Below are 21240 nucleotides of genomic sequence, written 5' to 3'. Positions count from 1 at the left end.
ACTGTAATTATAAAAATACTTCCAAGGAAAAGTTTATACTAATATAAAATGTGATACTTCATTCATTTGCCAGCTTGTTTACCATTACTATTATTATGGCGGAGTTCTTGGGGCTTGAGTGTATGTGGCTCAACGGAGTGTTCCTATATCCCAAATTTGACTGCAACTTGTCAAATGAAATTTTGCACTGCAGCTGGTGAGGACAGGTGGTAGAAAGCTGGGCCTTTCCAGGAGCTTTTACACCAACTGCCTTACCTGCCCTGCTACAAATATCCAACAAGGGCACCAGTGTGCTTGGAGGAAGATAAGCTGGCAGTCCGCCCTTACCAATGACAGTGCTAATTAGTAGTTACAAGGCAGATCAGATCTTTACATCATCATTTAGCTCCCTGACAGACTTTCTAGCTGTTTTGCACAAAGATAATGGCCTCATGCCAAAAGCATGGCCCAAAACTTGTTAAATGCGGAAGCTCAAAACACAGAGCATGCTCTTCTTTTACTTCCTTACACTGGCTCCTCTTCTTTATTAATTTTTATAAAATATATTCCTATCTGCCACACAGCCTTGATATTACATCTAATTTATATAATCGCACGTGAAGATCTTCTTACTTGCAACCTATATAATGCTGCTCCCCTTAATTTCAAAGTAACTGTGATAAAATTAACTGATTGAAATACATTTAATGCAGAGACCCTTCCCCCTCCAGCCTTACTTTTCTCTCATCAGTTGTATAGTGGCTTGCATACCACAAACTACGTCTTCTCTCCGCTGTCATTGGAATTGGGCTGCAGGCTATTTCTTTGTCATCTTCCCTGCTAACAGATTTCTCTTCATCAGGCATCTGCTAAACAATACAAATTACAAGACTAGTTATAGCTCTCTCAATAACAATCTTACCAGAGGAATTTAAATTTTCCCCTAATTGATACTCCCTCTCCAAAGTATGTCTTTGAAACACCTTTTAGTGTCTAACACTCTCGATCTATGATAGATAACTCTTATTAAGATGACATTTTCAGAAATGACAACAGAGCTTTTGTATAACTGCTGGTCTGTCAATGCCAAGATGTTTTCCTGATAGTTACAAGACACCAGAATTACATAGACCTTCACATCCTACCTTACTATATACCTTAAGCTAGTCATACCTTAAGCTAGTATACAGATATTTAATTTTCAAGGCAAAGTATTGAAAGCAAATTCACTTTTTTCATTTGCCTGTCTATGCGAAAAGCCAAATCTGCTCCATTAAACAACTGAAGAACTGAAAAGATCAAAACTATCTGGATGGAACGCACCCGCACAAAGGTTGTGGATGAGACTGACCTAGGAGTTGAGGTAGATGGACCAGAAGGAAGAGCCACCACAGAGAGACAGGCTAGAGATGGGCCAACTAAAAAATGCACAAGGTTTACAAAGATTGATATAACATGCTGCATCTGGAATAAACCCACATAACAATAAAGGCTGTGGACAGACTGTGTGGGGAGCAGCTCTGTCGAACAGGCCCAGAAGGTCCTGGTGCACAGCAAGCTGAACACGAGCCAGCAGTGAACTCTGGCAGCAATTAAGGCAAACATCTCCTGGGCTGCATCAGCAAGAGTACTGCCAGCAGATCAAGGGATGTGATTATTCCACTGTACCTGGCCTGTGTCAGGCCATACCTGCAATGCAGTTCTGACATCCCCCAGTTCAAAAGAGATAGAGAAAATCTGGAGAGGGTCCACCAGAAAATTGTCAGGATAATTAGAGGGTTGGAGAAGATGAAGGGTGCAGGAATTGGGTTTTTTTCAGCCTTCTAATATCTAAATTGTAGCTTTAGAGAAGACAGTAGCACTCTTCTGACAGCAAGGCACGGCTATAGGACAAGAAACTAAGAGGATAATTTGCTTCAGGGAAATGCCTTCTGGATATTAAAAAAAAAAAATCACCATGAGAACAATTAATCACAGGCATTGGCTGCCTTTGCTGGAAACATCCAAGACTTGGCCCTAATCTGAGGCCCTGCTCTCACAAGAAGTTAGATCAGATGATCTCCAGAGGTCCCTTTCAACCCAGACTGTTCTGTGACTCTGTGATTGTCTACGATCCACATGCTCTATTTCTTCATCTGTGACAGGAACTATTACCACTAAACTGCAGAGGATTGCTAATGCAGAGGTCTGAACTCCGTCTTAATTCCATGGCCAGCAGGGGTATGGGGCCTCTCAAACAGACTGAACATGGGTGTTGTTATATCACAGTGACAAGTGGGAGACCTGGGTAGGTGTACATAAACCATGCTAGATTACAGCTCCTCTTTGGGCTCCTCTTCCTGCACTGTCCCTCTTTTTCCTGCAATCTTGAACTTCCCAGCTGAGCTGTCACAAAGCAGCAGAACCATGCTGTTCATACCAGTGAGAGGAGAAAGATCAACCATGTGGTGCTAAAGGGAGTAAGGGGGTGCTCTGGAGCCAGCAGGCTGCCTGTGAAAGCTGTGAGCATCTCCAGCACAGTGTTGCTCAACAGGACTCACCAGCCCTGGGATACCATCAGGGAGATGCTACCACTACTGAAGTTGCTCTGTCTTTGCCCAGTTTCTCATTTTGAACCTTAGACCTTGACTCTGCTTTTTATTTTCATTACTATTTGCCCTCTCTACTTCCTTAGTTTTCTGGTTTCTCCTCTTCTCCCAAGACTTCATGTGATTTTTAGATTTTTGGCTGTGATGGAAATAATAAGTATTCAAAATTTCAGAGGAAGGTATGCAAGAACATAAAGTGAATATTATGGAATAACACTAGCAGTGGATATTCCACTCTGCCATCCATTAATGCCTGGATGTTTATCTCAAAACTAGTAGGAATGGTGAGGACTAAAAGGTACATTTACCTATGCTTTGAAGTACTGCTTTAAAAAAGATGTTTTCCTATGTGAATAAAGTGCTGCACACACATGTGACTCTAACAAGAAATGAAAAGTGCTCGAGTTGGGTTCTACATTGCTGTTGAACTTACCAAAAGCTCAACAAACTTTGAATTACCAAATTCAAAGAGTCACCAAAACTCCACTTCCTCTCATCACAACTTCCACCAGTATCAGTTGTTTAGAGTATTGAGCCAAATCCTCATTCGTACAACTGTAAGGTCTTGCTTCATAAACCCACCCCTATTCAAGAGAGTATAAGTGGGCTTGTGGAAAATGGAACCTGTGGCAAGGTCTTAATAACTTCAGTAGGACTTAAGTGGAGGTTTAGGAACTTTGCTGAGCTGCAGCCAAAATACAGATTACACACCAGCTTTAGTAGCTTTGTTCTAAACTTACCCTGTTATTAACTACAAAACAACTAGTCAACTAATTGTCATATTTTATTTCAACCTGAATGGTCTGTTTGGAAGGACTTAAGATTTTTATCTTGGCTATTTTGTCCTTTCTACTGTAGCAAGATACTTAAATTTCTACTTCAAATGAAGTCTTACTAAGCTGACTTTTGGTTTACAACAGAAATATCCATCTGCCTTGGTACTTGCTGTTTTACTGAAACTCTACTGCCAACAAAGAGATACCTCATGGTGCAAAAGCTAGTTTTTGTCTGAACTTGAGGTGTTTCAAAGGTAGGGTCCCAAATTAGGCTTTTATTGGGAACTAGCTGGTGGTAAGTGTTCTCATGGCTTATGCAAAATCAGTCAATGAAATAGAATAAGAATAAATCAGGATGCTGGGAAGAGGTCTGCAAAGCTACCCATGGGAACAGGACATCCAAACATCCTAGCTGGTTCTGAAACTCTCTCCATTCCAATCCTAACAGTAAGGTTCTATTTTTTAAATCTTGACTTAGATAAACAGTGTTTATTAATTTAGTTTTACTTCTCAGAGGCAATGGTAGCACATTTCACATATGATTGTATATTTATATTTGATTGTAAAAGTGCATTCCTAGCAAAACTGTAAGATGAAACAAACTGATTCTGTGCTTAAAATACTTGTCTCTGCCATCTGAAACTTTAATATAAATGTGAACCATAACAAACTGTTTATCAACAGCATTTAGTTTGGAACCTGGTTGACCAAAACAATACCAAAAGACCTAAGATGTAGACAATGATTTCAGTAACATATTTTTAGCCTAAACGACTATAGGGGAGGGTGGGAAATCTTGTTTTCTCTTTCTCAGACAAGGAAGGGAAGTTAGAAAACAGTACTATGATTACAACCTGTGAAAGTCCTTTGACTTGTCTAATTCTTTCAGTTCTTCCACTACCTGAGCAACTCTCAAATGCCTCTTAATTCAAACCATTCTAGAAATTCTTTAAGAGGACTCTACATTAAATTGCTGTAACTCTTTTGACTTCTGTACTATTCCTTACCACTCACAGGACAGAATGAATGGGCCTTATTCATATATTCAGTACTAGCAGTTACAACTATGAGCTGAAATCTCCAGAGGCAGATTGCCTCTTCTTATTTGCAGAGGTAGAATTTCACACGACTCAATGTTAGAACAAATCAGGACCCAAAATAGCCAGCATAAGAAAAGCAAAACTTCCACTGACTGCCAAGGGCGTTTTGCATGAGTAAGATCCATACAGAATCCCACACAGAGACCGTACACTGAAATCTCATACATGCTGTACTTTGACAGGCTGTGGCGCATACACAAAAAGCTTCACCCTGAAACCCAAGATTTGAAGTGGGCACTGTTCTTGTGAAATTGTTCATCAGCTGCAGTATTCAGAGACAGCTTCAAGAGCATCTGTCTCGGAGACAACTCCTGCTGCAGTGCAGCAGTAATTTTGTCCGCATGAGGACCCCAAAATGCCATTCACAGAATAAATCCTAAGAGATCCTAAATACAGTCTAACTTGTAAATCTGGAGATTGTAAAGGCAGGTTATATACTTAGTTCCATAATGAATCAAATGCAACACAAATTTACAAGTCAAAAACCATTTCAATTAAACCTGGAATACAATTATTTCTGGATTTAAAGAATTGAGAATAGAGTCTACAAGGAGAAAGCTAAAAGAGAAAGAATAATTCCTGATCTGTGGCACCACTAAAGGAAAAAAAAAAATCCATATAGACAAAAAAAGGCCATAAGGAAAAATTGTGTAAAAATCTCAGCATCTCTTTCTAATGACAAATACTTGCATCACTACATCCTATGCATCAAAAAAACAGCATTAATGCATGGGTACAATTTTCTTTACAATGTTATCTTTTTTTAAGTGTCCGTTTCTCTTCGGAGGGAAGCATCATTCCCCTGACATCTGAAGTTCCCATGTGACTGCCAAGACTTTGTATTGCCGCTCATGTAGCCAGAGGTTTGAGAGACATCAACTTTTCTTATATTAATCTCTTTTAAGACTTACTCGCTCTAGCTCAATTGCTTAGAAAGCATCTCTAATTTGACTTGTTTCCAGTTCTCAGAGACTGATTTTAGTGTCTTATGGGAATATCCATCTCAGACAACAAAAGTAGTCTACAAGAAAGAAGTGCAGACAAGTCCTCTCTAGTTCCTCTCTAATCCCTGGAGGAACTTGCAGGATTCACTCTATCCTGAGATGGACAGGCCCATTTCTCTCCACTGAAAAAGCACAGTAACTAACTTAGACCCAGGACCAAACTTTAAGATGGTGAAAGTTGGATGAAAACAACCCGGGTGCTGTAAATGAATTCCCAGAGATGCTGAGATCACACAGCTCCCACTAACTGCATTTCACATGTGGTTACTCCTCTGTGAGTAGTTCTCATGATTTTACTATGCAGTTTGTGAGATGTGAAGTTTTAGTTACAGCTCCAATGCTAAAATCATATTATTATTTGAAAATCTCAGTTTTCACTTAAGGGGAAAAAAAAAAAAAAAAAAGAAGCAAGTTTCCAGCTGTTGCAGCTGCAGAAAAAAAACAATAGGAAAAAAACCTTAAAAGAACCCAATGCCAGAGGGCACAGGACCATGATCTTTTAAATGTGATTCAGAAAAGCCAGTCTTAAGATTTTTGGAAACTTAAAACATGATTTTTTAATAACTCAAGCGGACAGTTCTGGAATCTTTCACCTTTTATTATGAAGCCCAATATATGTAAACCGCAAATATCAGACATGTCAATTCAGAGGTGATATATTTTGTCTGCCTTTTTAAACGTTAAACTTTTACATCATCCGTTATATGAAGAAACATCCTTAAAATAAGAAAACCTTTGACATTTTTACTTGCTACTACAAACTCCACTAATTCACAGCTCAGTCATGAGTATTTTCATTGTGGTTTACAGCACTGCTAAACCTGAACTCTAAAACTCATGTCAAGCCTCAGATGATCAGTAGAGTAAAACAAATAATGCTTAGGATCATCCTCTTTATCCTTCCAGTTTCTAAGCTTTTAAGATACATTTTCGTTCTTATATTCCCTTCTTCCTCTGAAACTGGAAGAAGTAGAAATTTACAGTTTGTCTCTTTCTTTTAAGTGAAAGCTGTGATTTTCACTCAGGCACACAGATTCAGGAGGAATTCAGGGAGTAGAGGAATTCAGGGATTCGGGAGGAGGAAAAGTTTTAAGAAAAAATTTATCTATCAGTAGCAAATCTCTGTCTTGTCTTGCAGTATCCTGTGCCAGCCTGTATCCTATCTCAGTGCTGCTAGACAAGCCCCTGATGTTTGCCTTCCTTTGGATAGCACCTGCACTACTGCATATCAATACTGGCTTTCCAAATCAGAGTAAGTGTTAATGCTCTGCCATTGTAGTCCCTACACAAATAGTCCTGCTGACTTTAAGAAGAATATCCATGTAACTCTGCAAGATCAGACTCTTCAAAAAGACCAAATTCAAGGTACCGCCTTGAACTTGCTGTCTATTTCCCTTAACTTTCTCAAATATTTGCACCTCTGTTAGTAAGTATCTGTATTGGCCAGCCTCCCAGTCCTTAGTGCTAAAAAAGAGAAGGAAGTTATCCTTACAATGGGCTCTTGTAGCCAAAGACGGATAAGAGTTGCAAGGGTGTAGTACATCACCAGCAGTAAGATTGGATTAGCATGGTGATACCAATGTAACTCTTGATTCTTGATGATCATCCAAGTGCTTGAGCAGTTTGTCTGAGTAAGAGAAGTCACACCGAACAACCTGTGGATATAAAAAAACAACAGTTAGAGAAAAAACACCAAATCTTACAATGTTTAAAAATTTTTTTCATTAATTTTTGCTCACCTATAATACTGATTGCTCTGCTCAGTATTTGCCATCTTATCTAAAATGCAGTGAATATTTTCATTCCACAACATTTAGTGAAAAAGAATGGATTTTGCACTTGGTTTTGAACATAAAAAATGGGAGTATAATATTATTACATCTACCACATCCAATGTGAAAACTTTAAATGACCTGCGCCCTGTAGATCCAGAGCTACAGAAAAAAGGGGAAAGAAAATCTGGCTGCAAAGCCATTTGGCAATTCACAGCAACATGACATTTCAGATTTAGTAAACTGACATACAACACCGTTCCACTCACTCTGCCAAGACAGAGCTGTGAAGTACCTCTCCTCAGCACATTGAACAGCTTACTGGTGGGTTTTTTTTGTAAAAAAACCCTAATACTACTAATAATTTTCTATCTAATTATTCACATACTTCTAAACATACTCCATTGAATTCTTAGCTGTTGTGAATCAAAAACATTCCGAAAGGCAATTGTTCTGTTCCGAAAGGCAAATCATTAAGAAAAAAAAAGAAAAAAATTAATTCCATAATTAGTATTAATGCAGTTGCAGTATTAATGTCAATGATATGAAATATTTGACTATTTCTGGAAAAACTGGTATCCCACAATATTTCTATCAACTAAGAAACCTATGCTGGAAAAAACATTTAAGAATAAAAAAACACCCAACATTTTAAATTTAAGACAAGACGTTAGATGCTTTGTAGATGTATTAGATGCTGAAACAAAACTAGTTAGAAGTCAAACTTAATCTGATTCTTTCAGTGTAAAATAATTTGCAGAGTTCCGAAGATAGCGCATGGAGTTACCAGTAGCATATGGCAATATTCATTACAAACAGTTTTGTTTTATTGACAGAGCTTTTTCTTCCATGATGTAGAAGTTTTCAGTTTTTACAAGAAATAGATTTGATTCTATGAGAAGTTTCAGGAGTTGATGAAAAAAAATCCGCAAACTATTGTTACTCTGAAACAGTAAACCAAATACATTTCAAAAAAGCTTTTTCTGCTGGAGGACTTAATCATAAATAGTAAATGTCTAAAAGATTACTTCTTCCTTTACCTAGCAAGACCCAACATGAATGGGTGAATGAATACAAAGAATGATATTCAACAGAGAGGTACTGCCTGAAGTCTGCCCTTTGGGTGCTATAGAGGGAAAAGAATATGAAAAAGGAGAGGTTATACCTGTTCGTTTACTGGGGGGTTGTGGCATGGGTATAATACCATTAACTGCCAGAACTAGAGCTCTATAGCATTTTATTAAAGGATTTATCAGCACTCACTTCTCATTGTCAACATGAGCCAAAGGGTATAAACTTTAAGACTTCTCAGAGCTTTTGCATGGATCCAAGGTTGGAAAAGAAAAAAAAAAAACAAAGCCATCCTGCGTACAAAATAAATTGGTGTAACTTAAAGGAGCTGACAGAGCTGTGTTTGGAGTTGACCCAGATTCAAACTTCCGTAGCATCCAAGCACTTTCAGGGCTAGTGCTACGGTTTGGCTCCATCTGACTAAAATTCACACTGGATTGTATTCTGTTCATATTTCTATCAGCATTGGGAAACATCTTGTTTTGTCTGCTTTACTCTCTGCCAACTGACTTGTAATTTTTGCTCGTCAATGATCAGGGTTGTTGAGTTCCTATTAGTTTCATCTTCTACCCGTATTTCACAACACATCCCTCCATCTTTGGTTCATTTTAAGCTTTTATATGTAAGCACTGTACGAACCAGCCCTATCTCTGTTTCACAAACATATCAGAATCAGAGCAAAATAGTAAGAAGTCTTTCCATTGACAGTGAGTGATGAATATTTCCCACAGAAATGAGGGAAAGAAGGTCTTGGACCCTTCTGCTGAGCAGACATGATCGTCATATCACATATTCCACTCCTACAGTACATAGCATTATATACTATAAGTGAAAAGTCTCAAAAACTTGTGTTTTATCTCCACCGAAGAAACATTTCACATAATCCTACCAGTTAGGAAATTTTATTCTGTTTCAGTTAGATCCTCATTCTGTTAGTTTCATTTGCTTGCTTCAAATTATCTGTACATTATACTATCAGACTTCATTCTCCTCCCTTCTAGTCCTGCATTCATCAAATATGCATAAATTACAATGTCTCTTCCCTCTTTGTTGCCACCTGCCCGGCCATGTATTTATTTAACCCATTTCACTTTCTCTCATAAATCACGAATCTAGAGGAACTGCTCCTCATTTCTGAATTCTCCTTGGGTTTTGAGACTTGTTAGTCACAAAGGTACTCAACACAACATTCCCTGTCTATCCAATTCAAAATACACCAACGTCTTGGGAATGCTCATTCTGTCTGTTCTGGCCTCCAATGAGGCTACAAGTTGCTATTCATTCAATATTTATGCTTCATCATTATCTGCAGTGAGAACTGCTGGTGCAGAACATTTTTCAGAGACATCTTCTCGCATTCAAAGCTTTTAAGTACACAGGAATGACTGCCATAAAATGTATAATCATTTACAGTAAGCAACATATATTAGGTTATTACTCAGTTCTGCATACTTCATTCCACAAAGATGTCTTTACATTCAGTATTGATCATGATCAGATATATTTGTGCCTAACTCTGATCTTAGTGTGACTTTGTCTTAGACAAGATACATGTTTTCTGTTTACTGATGTTTACATCAGTAAAGTAAACCCGATGCCAAACAAGAGAAGTATATGCATGTCTGGATACAGAAGACAAATAAAACAAATATTGAGTGACCGTTTACTAATGGAAATACTTTGCTTTTCAAAAGACTGCATGTAATGTCAAAAACAACTGGAGGTTTGCAGGAATCTTCATGCAAAGGAACAAAAGTTGTGTTTTTTGAAGTTCTCATCAGTACTCTGAAAAATGCGTTTTATTGAAAAAAAAAAAAGGATAGCAGAAATCATTTGGAAAACTTTAGAAATCATAAAGGGCCAAAAAGAACCTGAATGTCTGACTGAGGAATGCTCTGAAATAACAGAGTGAAAAACACTGCTTAAAATAAAGGTGATATCTGTTTGTCCCGTTCCTACTCTATAAGCTTGTTTTCCCAGCAAAGCTTCCTACTAAATCTGTGAATCATCCTCCTGGCAGATGCACTTTCATCTTTTGTTACTCCCTGACAAAGCTGTAAGCTGCAACCATAAAAAACCCAAAACTTTTTATATCAGTCTAGCATTGAAAGTCAGAAAAGCAATTTCTATTTTAATTGAAAACAGAAAAACAAATTCCTTTTGCACCCACAGATATTTGGCCTAAGGAGCTGCCGAAGTACCACGTTTTATTACTGCATTATGCACATTGCTAAAATTTCTCCAGCATGCACTATATTACACAATATACACAATAACTATACGTTAATTATAGTATAAGAATTGGTGTTAGTAATTAATCATGGTATTAAATATGAACAAAAATGGTTACAAAAATCTAAAACATAAATGTATGTCTCATATACAGAATTATCAAACACAGTAATTACAGATCTCTTAAGTCTGCGAACTTTGCCTCCAGTAAAAATGATCTGGAACGTTTTTTGTTGTAAAAATATGTCAGTTCAGATCCTGCATGTACTGATGTTTTAGGAGCTGATTTCAGACCAGATTTGCCTCATAATTTCCAAGGCCAGGAAGGGAAGTAATAATTCTGACTTCCTACACAATGTAGGACATGCAATAATTCTTGTACTGAACAAATAGCTTGTGGTTGCATTACAGTTTATAGTTTAGAAAGCCATCCAAGCTTGATTTCAAATGATAGCAAATCTTCTACTGCCTTATTATTTTCTACTGCATTTAGTTTCTATCACAGTTTTGTCTCGATGAGATTTCCAGTTGTTGCATCTTCCTACAACTCTGTGTACCACTTCACATACTACTTTTCACTACACAATAAAGCAGGAGTAATTTTCCTGTATCTTCCCTAGGCTTCACAATTTATAGCAACCTCATCCAACGATCCGGAACAAGCACCTAGAGTCCACCTCCACTGCATTGCACATCCTTCCCCTCTTTTTACAGCCTGGGGGGCACACTTGGACACCACTCAAGACATCAGAGTAGAAGCCTACATTTACATGTTTATCCAAATACATTTGGGCTTCTTTGGACGGTTTAACATCGGTCAGGAAATAGGTGAAAGATTTTTTATTGCTACAGTATTAGACCTGCAATTTCTAAACTCAGTGCAAAATCTTGATGTGATAATGCACAAAACTAAGGAAAAAAAATTCAAGGACAATTAAGCTTCATTTTTTTGTCCTCCCAAGTAACACCTGCTACCTTGTCTTCCTAAGGAACTGTTTCATCTCTTTTGTTTTCCCTGAGTGAGCATGCTGGCCAGTTCCAAAAAGCATCAGCAGAGGAGCATAAGATAAAAATGGCACTAAATTCCTCCGAGATAACTGAAAATGTCTGACTGGTAAGAGGAGGAGATGGAGATGGAGGTAGAGGTGGAGATGCAGATGGAGGTAGAGGTGGAAATGGAGGTGGAGAGAGCAGAAAAGAGCCCCACTATATGACAGGCTTTGGAGGCAGAGAGAGAAATCCTCAATTTATGACTACCAATGTCCATCACAACTATTTGGAGATCCAGAAAATCCAATTTGAATGGAAGGGAACTTAGTATCTTAGGGTTTTTCTTTTACTTTCACTTGTCTGAATGAACTTGGGGTGAGACTGTGCTGAAATTCTGACTGAGTTTGAGAGCTTTTTCATTTGTTTAAGGAATGGGAACAAAAATTATATAAATAGTGTCACTTTAGTGACAGAAGCAATTGCCTTGCATACAGTACTTATGAATATGCATCAGAATACACTAATATAACAAAAGCATTCACGTTTTCTGCAGAAAGTCTCCAAGGTAATAGCTTACAATGTTTTACAGACTCACTTCTGACTCACTAAGTGGAAGCAAAAGACATACAACAGCTTTTCTCATGAGGCCAACCTAACTCCTGACAACGTGCAAACCACACATAAAAAATTCATTCAATGCTTTCGATCAAAGAGGACGTGAAGTGATTCACAGTGGCAGGAAAATGTCTATTATCATGTCCTATTGATTACATTTCCTCTGAAGGGTCTGAGAGTGCAGTGGATTCTCAGTCTCAATTTGCTCAACCTCACTAGGCTGATTACAAATGCTCGTGAATTTGCATGCTGCTTCTTTTTATTCTCATATATTCTAGCCAGGTTTCAATGTATGGTGACTGAAATTGTCTGGTTTTGCTTCATTGGCAAACATATAAAAGCTTAAAACTGCATGCAGATTTGTCAAACATTTTCCTAAACAGCACTTATTACGAATCATTCTAGTCAGAGGTATAAGACTATCTCAGTAAAATAACCACATATATTAATACCATGACATAGCTTTAAATACTCTGCAGTCATAAAAAATAAGGAAAAGAAAGAGAATTTTGGATACCCTAAGAAATAGTAAAAGACTGGAGATAAGAAAGAAAGGAAGCAAGAGTTCTCCTAATACACTCAATTTTCTGGCTTATATTCTTACACATTCTTTTTCAAGGTGATAGGTCCAAAAAACAGAGTGAAACCAGCTAACTGCATGGAAAAGGGAAGAAAGGAAATCTGTACAGCTATTCCATGCGATGCTACATCATCTGTTAGAAGCCAGAAGCTACTGTTTCCGTAGGATGTAAAGACAGGATGTTTGAAATCCCAGACCAAATTGATTGTGCTATCTTTTATCAAGGGAAGCATTAACAACATGCATCTTTATTAAGAATTGTGTTATTTGGTTTAACTAGAAAGAAAATAAATCCGTAACAGGAGGGACAATATGGAGATTTTAGGCACGAGTGTAACGTGTGTTTTAATGCTTCTCTCTTTTTCAAGTCAACCATACCAATTTCTTTAAGGTTACTAAAAGTAGTTTTAGAGGTTGAGTGGTGTTTAGGTGGCATTGATTTGGAAATTGCAGAGCTCATATTCTAGCAGCACTACACCACTGATTTTAATGGGTAATTACAACACTGAGAATACTTGCAAGTTACAGTCTCACCTCCACAGTTGCTTTGACACCGGGCAACAGAAAGGTACGGAGATCTGCCAGTAAGGAAGAACAAACCTTTTTTTAACTTTCTCACTCATAGCTGCTACTACAAGTATATATACAGCACCACGAGTTATGTATAATGCAATATAAGATCTATATTGTACTATAATACAAAATCAAGATGGACTTTGGGAACGGAGAACTCAAAATAAACTATGGTTTTAATAATGTACTTAGAACACAAAGACACACAGGGTTTTGTGGAAAATTATCAAATCACAGATGTTATCTTATAATTTCCAAGACTTTTTTACAGCTATTTCAAGCCTTCCTCATGCAAATATTCCTCTTATTGCATGTAACATTTGCTCTTTATCCACAATAAGCTGGATGTACATTACAAATACTGACAGATTTAAGCAGGAAAGATTATTTCACAGGACTTGCTTCCTGTTTCAGGAAAAGATTTACCATAGGCTAATAAAATAAAACAATGATGCAAGTCTGCAACTCCCTGACATGGTAGCAGGCTGGAAATTAAATCCAGAACAGGGCAATGAGGATTACAGTTTGAAGAAATGTCTGCATCAAGCCACTTCAGAAGCTGCATTTCCTGATTTAGTATTTATGATTACAGGAATTTTTTGCTGGGGCCAGTACATATTGGAGGGTTAGTCACAGGAATAGCATCAGAGACTTCTGCTGTGCTGAGCTGGCTTTGGGGAATCCATCTTTGTAGAACTTCTGTATTCCTGTTGGATTTTATGAACTGTCTGAGCCTTTATGTTGTCTGGATATCTTCTAGTGGATACTTATTTCACTTTCCTCACATGGAACTGGAGGGGAGTGGTGCCTACATGTCTGGGGTAGGAGACTATCAAGATTGATTGACATGAATGGCTGAGCCCTAAATGGAGATACTAAACGTGGCTGAACAAGAGAGGAAAAGAAAAGGGAAGAAGAGGAGAAGAGGCGAGGTGAGAGCAGAAAAAGGAACAACAGAGTTTATTTACAAAAAAAGAAACTCAATCACAGTAAATCCCCAGAAATGCTGCGAAAAAGTGTAGCCTTTTCTAGGGGTAGGGTGGTGGCGATGGTGTTAGAAATCTTTTCGTGGGGAAAAGAGGGCTGACATACAGGGAGAAAAAACAAAACTTTTCACAAGACAAGCCCCAAAGATCGATGAAGAAGAGTACTTGAAATACTGAAAGGGCTATTTCCCAAACTGTAAGCACTGCTTGAAGAGTGAACCTTTTTTTAAACATTGACTTAAAGGAGGTACATACTCTTGTCAAATTGGAAAATGCCCTGGGGAAAGGAGGAGAGAAGCAGTGGAAAGAATTAAAAAATAAATTAGCAAAAAAAATATAATTTCTACACAGCCCTCCTAGAAGTTAGGAGTCCCTCATCCACATGAGCCATCCTGTTGAGTTTTCCGTACTTGGATGGCAGAGCTACACACAAGTTATGATCCATAAAATTATATCTGTAAAGTCTCTTCCAAGGGAATCCTGTGAGCCACTCCCCCCAGTACATCATTTGGCTATATGCCCAAAGAAATACATGCCGCTGGAAAGGACTCAGCCAGTCCCACGGTACCTCCAGGCCCATCCTTGCCTTCCAGAAGGCTGTAACTCTCTAGGCTATAGGCTGGGAATTCAGACCACACTGGGGCTAATGCTCCAGGGTACGCTGAACTGACACAACATTTTTACAAAAATAGCAGAACACAGGGAGGAAAGAGGTGGGAAAACTGGCTGAAATGCATTAAGCGTCCCAAAGAATTAGGGTTAAGATGAGCAGGAGGTATTTGGTTTCACGTGGCTTTTTAAGGGAAAAAAAGAATGAATGGGAAAATTGGCATTTGCCTTTCCAAATCACATTATTTATAAGATTCCACAGAGATGGAGCTGATCCTTCATGCCTGCTCCTCAGCTCAGCAGGACAACTGTGTAGGGAGATACTGCAGACACAAACCTCAGTCCACAGCTGGACTAAAGTTATTAAATTTATCCATTTCAGAGTGATACGAGCTTTAAAAAGCATTGCAAGTATTTTTAGCACTTAAAAGCCCTAGACCTTGCTTAGGTTCAGACTTGGATAATTCAGAACTGGCTAAGTGGAAGTGTGCCATATTAACAATAACACAAAAATTTGATTGTTTGGGTTGAGAAGTATTATGATAACTTTCAGCTTAACAGTTAATAACTTTTTTGGAAATATCTGAAAACTTAGACTAAGGCTGGAAGTGTTTTCCTTCAGAGTGTTGCTATCACAACGCTATAATACAGGCATACACACAGTGAATACCGGCTTGGTGGGTAAGTAGATCATTCTAAGTTTTGTTTTAATGTCATTATATTTCTATAGCTCTTTAGCAGATGTCTACGTACTTTTTTTTTCTACTAAGTCTTGGTTTCCATAGCTTCTATTGGATCAAAGCTTTTCTGGCAATGACAAAACCAGCCCTGGTATATCTCCCACCCTCTTCTGAACATCAGTGACTTTTCTTTTAAAGGAAAACTAATTTCAAATGCACATCTATTGCATGAGAAACCTCATGAAAAAATAAGTAATTTAAAACTTGTGTGCTAATATCATCCATATAATAAGGACAGAGAGAAATTATGAGCCATGAATCCAGGAAGCTGTAGAGGAGAAAGGATAGCTTTTAGGGTTGTGAATTACAGAAAAGCTTGCAAAAACTGTAAATACAACACAAATCTTAATTCAGGGAGAACAAAACGACCATATAAGCAGCCGCAATAAAATCGCTGTGCTCTCAAGTGAATTAACAACTTTAAAACAGGATGTTAAATAGTATCTGCTATATAACCTGTTTTTTTAAAGTAACCAGATAATGGAATTTTCTCTGAGACTATGTGACTGGAAGCTGTTAAGGACTGGATATCCATTAAAAATTACCAACTTCAGACATTCAAATGTTTCATATATCTGAAATAAAACAGCTGCCCTGAGGGGAATTTAAGTCCAAACATAAAATTTGTGAGATATCACATCTCATCCAATAATTGACCTTTGTACTGTCTTTCTATTCCAAAAGCTTGTAGTGTGCTTTCATTGCCTTAGAGGCAATAATTCCCCACTGTTATCACTAATAGTAGGTGTGGGTCTATTAAGCCCTTGTTTACTGAGAAAAAAACCTATCTTCAAAAGCCTGGCATGAAGATTTATCCTATCCGTGGGTTTCCCCTCTGGATCCCCAAACCATTTCATTACACACAACACAGCTCAGCTGTTCTCCGAATTTCTGGTGAGCACTGATATTGATGCTCTTTTCAGCATATCGGTGAGCTAGATAAGCAGCAATGTCGCTGTAGCTTTTGGGAACCTTTGCTGGGGCTTGCAGAGGTGATGATCTGATGAAGAAATGTGCTGAAGCAGTGACTCCAGTATCCTTTGATCCCAATCAGAGCATCAGGCAGACAGAGGACCACCAGACAGGATGGCATGAAGGTGAAATGGGGATAAAGCCGCAGAAGAAATTGCGTTAGGGCCTCTGCCTGATAACTTAGCTACAGTGTCTCCTTCAACATGATCCTTTCTAACGAGGATGAGCAGTGTCACTGCTTTGACAGTAGTAGCCTACCTCGTGTGTTAGGTAGAGAGTTAGGTGGACAGTTGTGTGTCTGTCACTAAAATAAAACTACTGTAAATGCAGCAGGTTTATTTTCCAAACAGTTTCAGCTACAAACCAGAGGCAAGTCAGGGAGCACAGAGGCTGCAGGAGCTGAGGCAGCGCTGCTGGGATGAGAGGATGGAGAAAGAAAAGCCACCCGAGTGAAGGAGGCTGGTTGGCAGCAGGTGCAGTGGTTTGCCACCCACTCCCCTTCCTCATGTACACATACGTTCCCTGTGACCATACGGGGGAACAAAAAGCAACTAATACGGAACACCACCACCTGGGGAAGGAAGCCACCCAAATTGTGCCAACAAAATTCAAAATTTTTAATGTTTAGTTGCATTTTCTACTCAGAAATTAAAGTAATGAGAAAACAGATCAGGTTAATAAGGAGCCACGTGGAAAGCAGGAGAGGGAAACCAAAGGCATGTTCAGAAACATCCATGGCCACAAAGGCTTCCCCTTGCCAGAAGGTGAGCTTGGACACCTCAGCACACAGCAGGACGCATGGCTTAACGATGTTTTTCCGTGCCAGTTAGTAACTGAGGTTATCGGTTTTTCAAAGTGAGTTGGCAGACCTGGTGAAAGGAAAGGAGCCAACACTCCCACCTCAGAAAGACTCACACAAGCCGAGCAGGGAATGTGAAGGGAGGACAGCCTGCTCCCAAAACTCAGGTGGTGCAGCCCACGGATGGCCGCCTTGTCCTAAGCTCAAGTGCTGGGAGAAGGACGGATGCGTTTACACAGCTAGTCCATTGGGTATAAAGCTTCGGCAAAAATCATTTAGGAAAAGGAGACCATGCTGAAACAACGCTAGTGAGCATCAGCATTTATTGGAGTGGTGCTACGTGACCAGAACATGCAAGTAACCTGTACAACAACTAGCCATGCAACCGCCTGCCAGCTTAAGAGATTTACAGCTACCTCTTGGAATAACAGATGCAGAAGAACAGAAATTGTTTAAAAGTGTAGCTTCATACTCATTTTAACTTTGAGGTAACTTGCTCTGTGATCTAGGAACCGAGGGACACAGACTGCAGCCAAAAACTTTGGGTTCTATTCCAAGCTCTGGCTATCTGTGTGTGGGGGGGGGGTTATGCAATTCATCTAACTTTTCTGTTAGGGAATTTTTCCACCTCTGAAAGGGGATGATGATACTTTTCAGTCACACTGGGACAGTCTGCTAGGTTCAGTGATGCATGCAGAGGATAAAGAGATTTTCCACTTATACAGCTGGCGGTGAAACGGATTGAAATAAAAGCAAGAGTGACTGATACCCAAATTAAGAGATTCTGCAGTAGAAAATATGAGCAAAGAAGGAATTCTTTTTTTAGCAGAGAATGCACTAAGGCAGAAATGCAAGTTATGATTCCCATTTGCTTTTAAACAGAGAAAAAAAATAAAATAGCAAGATATGGGAAAGAAAATAATGGGATAATGAACAATAAGGCTTGGGAGATGTGGGGAAAATGCCTCATTAACTAATCTCAAAACCAAAGCCGTATTACATAGTTGATTTTAAATCGGTTATAAACTGCACCCGATTGGCTCAGTTTTTATCAGTAAGTTCCCAGCTTCAGCTTAATGAACATAAACAAGAGATTAAGGACATCCACTCTAAGCGTTTAGAGAAACTGATGGAGACCGCCTCTCGTGCAGACAAGGACTAACTCCCCGGTGTGTTCTCGACTGAGGTTAGTCAGGACTGCCTCTTTTACTACCTCCGAGGAATGTGGGATGATTCATTTGTCAATGTTTATATACCGAGCTGAAAACACAAAGAGCTACATAAGGGCTAAATATTTATCATCGCAATTTCTGGGACTGCCAAAGTATGAAAATAAAGGCTGGCAAGCAGACCTCAGGAAAACAGTAAAGACAAGCTTGTAATGCCAAAAGAAGTTTGCTAATTATAATCTACATCTCCTAATACCAAAAGCAATAGCAATCCAAATCAGGTAGGAGGAGAGGGGTTGATATCTGTCCATCCTTTTTCTTTCCTTTTTTTCAGGCACTTTCTCAATGATCATAGCATGCAGATCCGTGTTCTTTAAACAATACCCAAAGAAAATTAAAGGGTCACTTCTTCACAGTCATCCTCTGCATGTCCACGCAGGACGGTCTGTGATGGGCAGGGAGTCTGTACTCAAGTGTCAGTGTGGGAATCAGGTGCATGGAAGCAGACACAGGGTGTGTATGGGGGAGTGGAGTGATGCAGCTCTCCCTGACCACGAGCAGAGCTTCTGTTAGCGGAGAGGTGTGCTGGTCCTACACCAGTCAGATGGATTCATGGATGTCAAAGTGGGAAAGCGCTCTGTTATGAGAGCACCTGCACACCCATTTCAAACCAGAATCAGCAGGAAGTTTATCAGGGTACATCAGCACTTGCAAAATCTTTGCCATTTCCCTCTGTCCCGCTCATTGCGACATTTCAACACATCCCAAGAAAGAGGCACCTTTGGCTGTTCTTACGGTAACACGTGGCTATTTAGGGGCAGGAGACTGCAAGGAAGTGGCAATTTGCCATCATTATGTCACGCGATGGTGACTGATTTTTATGTTTGCAGCTTACGCACAGTTTCCGGATACGGCACACACGTTGTTGGGAGCGCCAAGGCTCCCCTCTCCCCACTAACGAGAACCACCTGTGGCCAGGGCCAGCCCCCGCCAGGCTGCCAGAGAGCTCACCGGTGGCAGCCTCGCTGCTGCAGCAAAAGATGGCTCAGAAACTGGTCTTTCCCACCTGCAGAAACTCAATGTTTTTAAAAAGTCTTAGCATGTCTCTCAGTTTACATCCCTTTCAAGTCCAGGGGAAGATGGAAGGACGTAAATCACCTGTGATGCAAGGCCAGCGACATGAATAAAGTCGTGCCTCCCTCTGCCAAGGCTGAATTTGGCACTCCGTGCAAGGCGGCCAGTTATGGTGGACGCTGGTGGCTCCGCCATGCGGATGAGAGCCACCACCGTGCAGAGTGCCAGGGAGGCTGGGAAGGGAGGATCTGACAGAGAAATTGCTGCAGTTTACTTACTAGTTAATCTGTTGCTTTTTTCAGAAAGTTTCAAACTTGCTGTAAATCCTGGCACAAACATGAATTTGTTGATTTTAAAGAAAGAGATGAGTATTAATAATCATGTAAAGACCAGCAAGAGCTACAAATTCTTCCCAGTAAAGCTGGGTAAGTCTGCACTGACTTCCCTGTTGTCACCACTGGACTTCCACCAAAACCTGAGCTAACCATTTTAAATCAGTGTTGAGTACAACTCTCCTATAAAGTGAGCACAGCATGGACATTTATTACATGCCCGCTGATGAGTGAATCTCCAAGGAATCCCTCTGAATAAGCGCTGAAAGAGGTGAATTCATTTTGGATGAATCTCTGAATGCCCATGTGGCAGACACTAAGCTGGAAAACTCACAACAGTGAGTAGTTTTGCAACATTTCCAAGGCTTTCTTGCTACAACTGACTGGGAACTCCACCACTAGTTCTCCTTTCATGTTTGGATATACGTGTGAATCTTTTTGGACACCAGATATGCATTATTAGGTAGTTAATAAAAAATTAGGACCACACAGACTCTGATGGTTCAGCTGATAGCAAATGGACCGTTTACTGTGTAGTGCAGAAACATTTCCTAGCATAATAATGAGAAACTCACTTTGTATGGTGCACAAAATCCTGGGACAAAACACCTTTTGCAGAATCATGCAATTCAGAATAGCACCTAGAATGACAGAATCATAGAACAGCTGAGGTTGGAAAGGTCCTCAAAAGATTATCTTGTCCAAACTTTCATGAGAAAGGGAGCCCAGATGAGCCCACCTGCCTTGGATTACCTCATAGTTTAGAAAGAGATTACAAGAATAGCAAGAATGATTACTGTCTTTTGTCAATGGGAGTCTGAACTTGCGTTTCTAAGCTGTTAACAGAATAATTCACTTCCTTTGCAAAATAATTTAAAAAAGATAATGAAGCTGAATATAAAGTTCTAAGAAAGCACATAGGCTAAAATCTTCTAAGTAGAATTAGTAGTCTCCTAAGATGTGGTACATTATACAGTTAATATGAAACTCAGCTGCAAAACTTCCACAATAATAAGGTCAATTAGCTAACTTCTCTTCTTCTACAAGAGAGAAATCCCAGCTCTCAAACCTAATCTGGTCATCGTGACAAACGTGTGGCTAGACCGATGTGTTTTGAAGCATGCTCTGCGACTACGAAGTGTACTTTTGCTGACAGAGGATGATGGACACAGAAGGGCAGTGCAGTGTCTTTACATGGTGTGTATCCCGAGGCCTCTGCCCTGGCAGTGGGTGCTGCAGTACTGTGGTGGTAAGCGGCTAAAAAAATCAGGCAGAAGGC

At 39.4% G+C, this 21240-nt stretch overlaps 1 protein-coding gene across 11 annotated transcripts in view; it reads right to left on the bottom strand.

The window, feature by feature from the left end:
• PIEZO2 (piezo type mechanosensitive ion channel component 2) overlaps positions 1-21240 on the bottom strand; it is a 321861-nt gene that overhangs the window by 99833 nt on the left and 200788 nt on the right. For 8 of the 11 annotated variants that reach the window (XM_074576625.1, XM_074576624.1, XM_074576616.1 and 5 more), the window contains exons 8-9: positions 6940-7102; positions 717-848 (exon numbers count right to left, since the gene is read on the bottom strand). Coding sequence is in view for 10 of the 11 variants with exons in the window: in XM_074576624.1 (XP_074432725.1) it covers positions 717-848; positions 6940-7102 (295 nt within the window). In the remaining variant the exon portion in view is untranslated. The remainder of the gene's footprint in view (positions 1-716; positions 849-6939; positions 7103-21240) is intronic. The other 3 variants (XM_074576617.1, XM_074576620.1, XM_074576627.1) reach the window with 1 other exon arrangement.

The sequence above is a fragment of the Larus michahellis genome, chromosome 2 (assembly GCF_964199755.1).
Source record: "Larus michahellis chromosome 2, bLarMic1.1, whole genome shotgun sequence".
Lineage (NCBI taxonomy): Eukaryota > Metazoa > Chordata > Aves > Charadriiformes > Laridae > Larus > Larus michahellis.
Note: the sequence above shows the minus strand (reverse complement) of the source record. Positions and strands in the feature narration are given on the sequence as shown.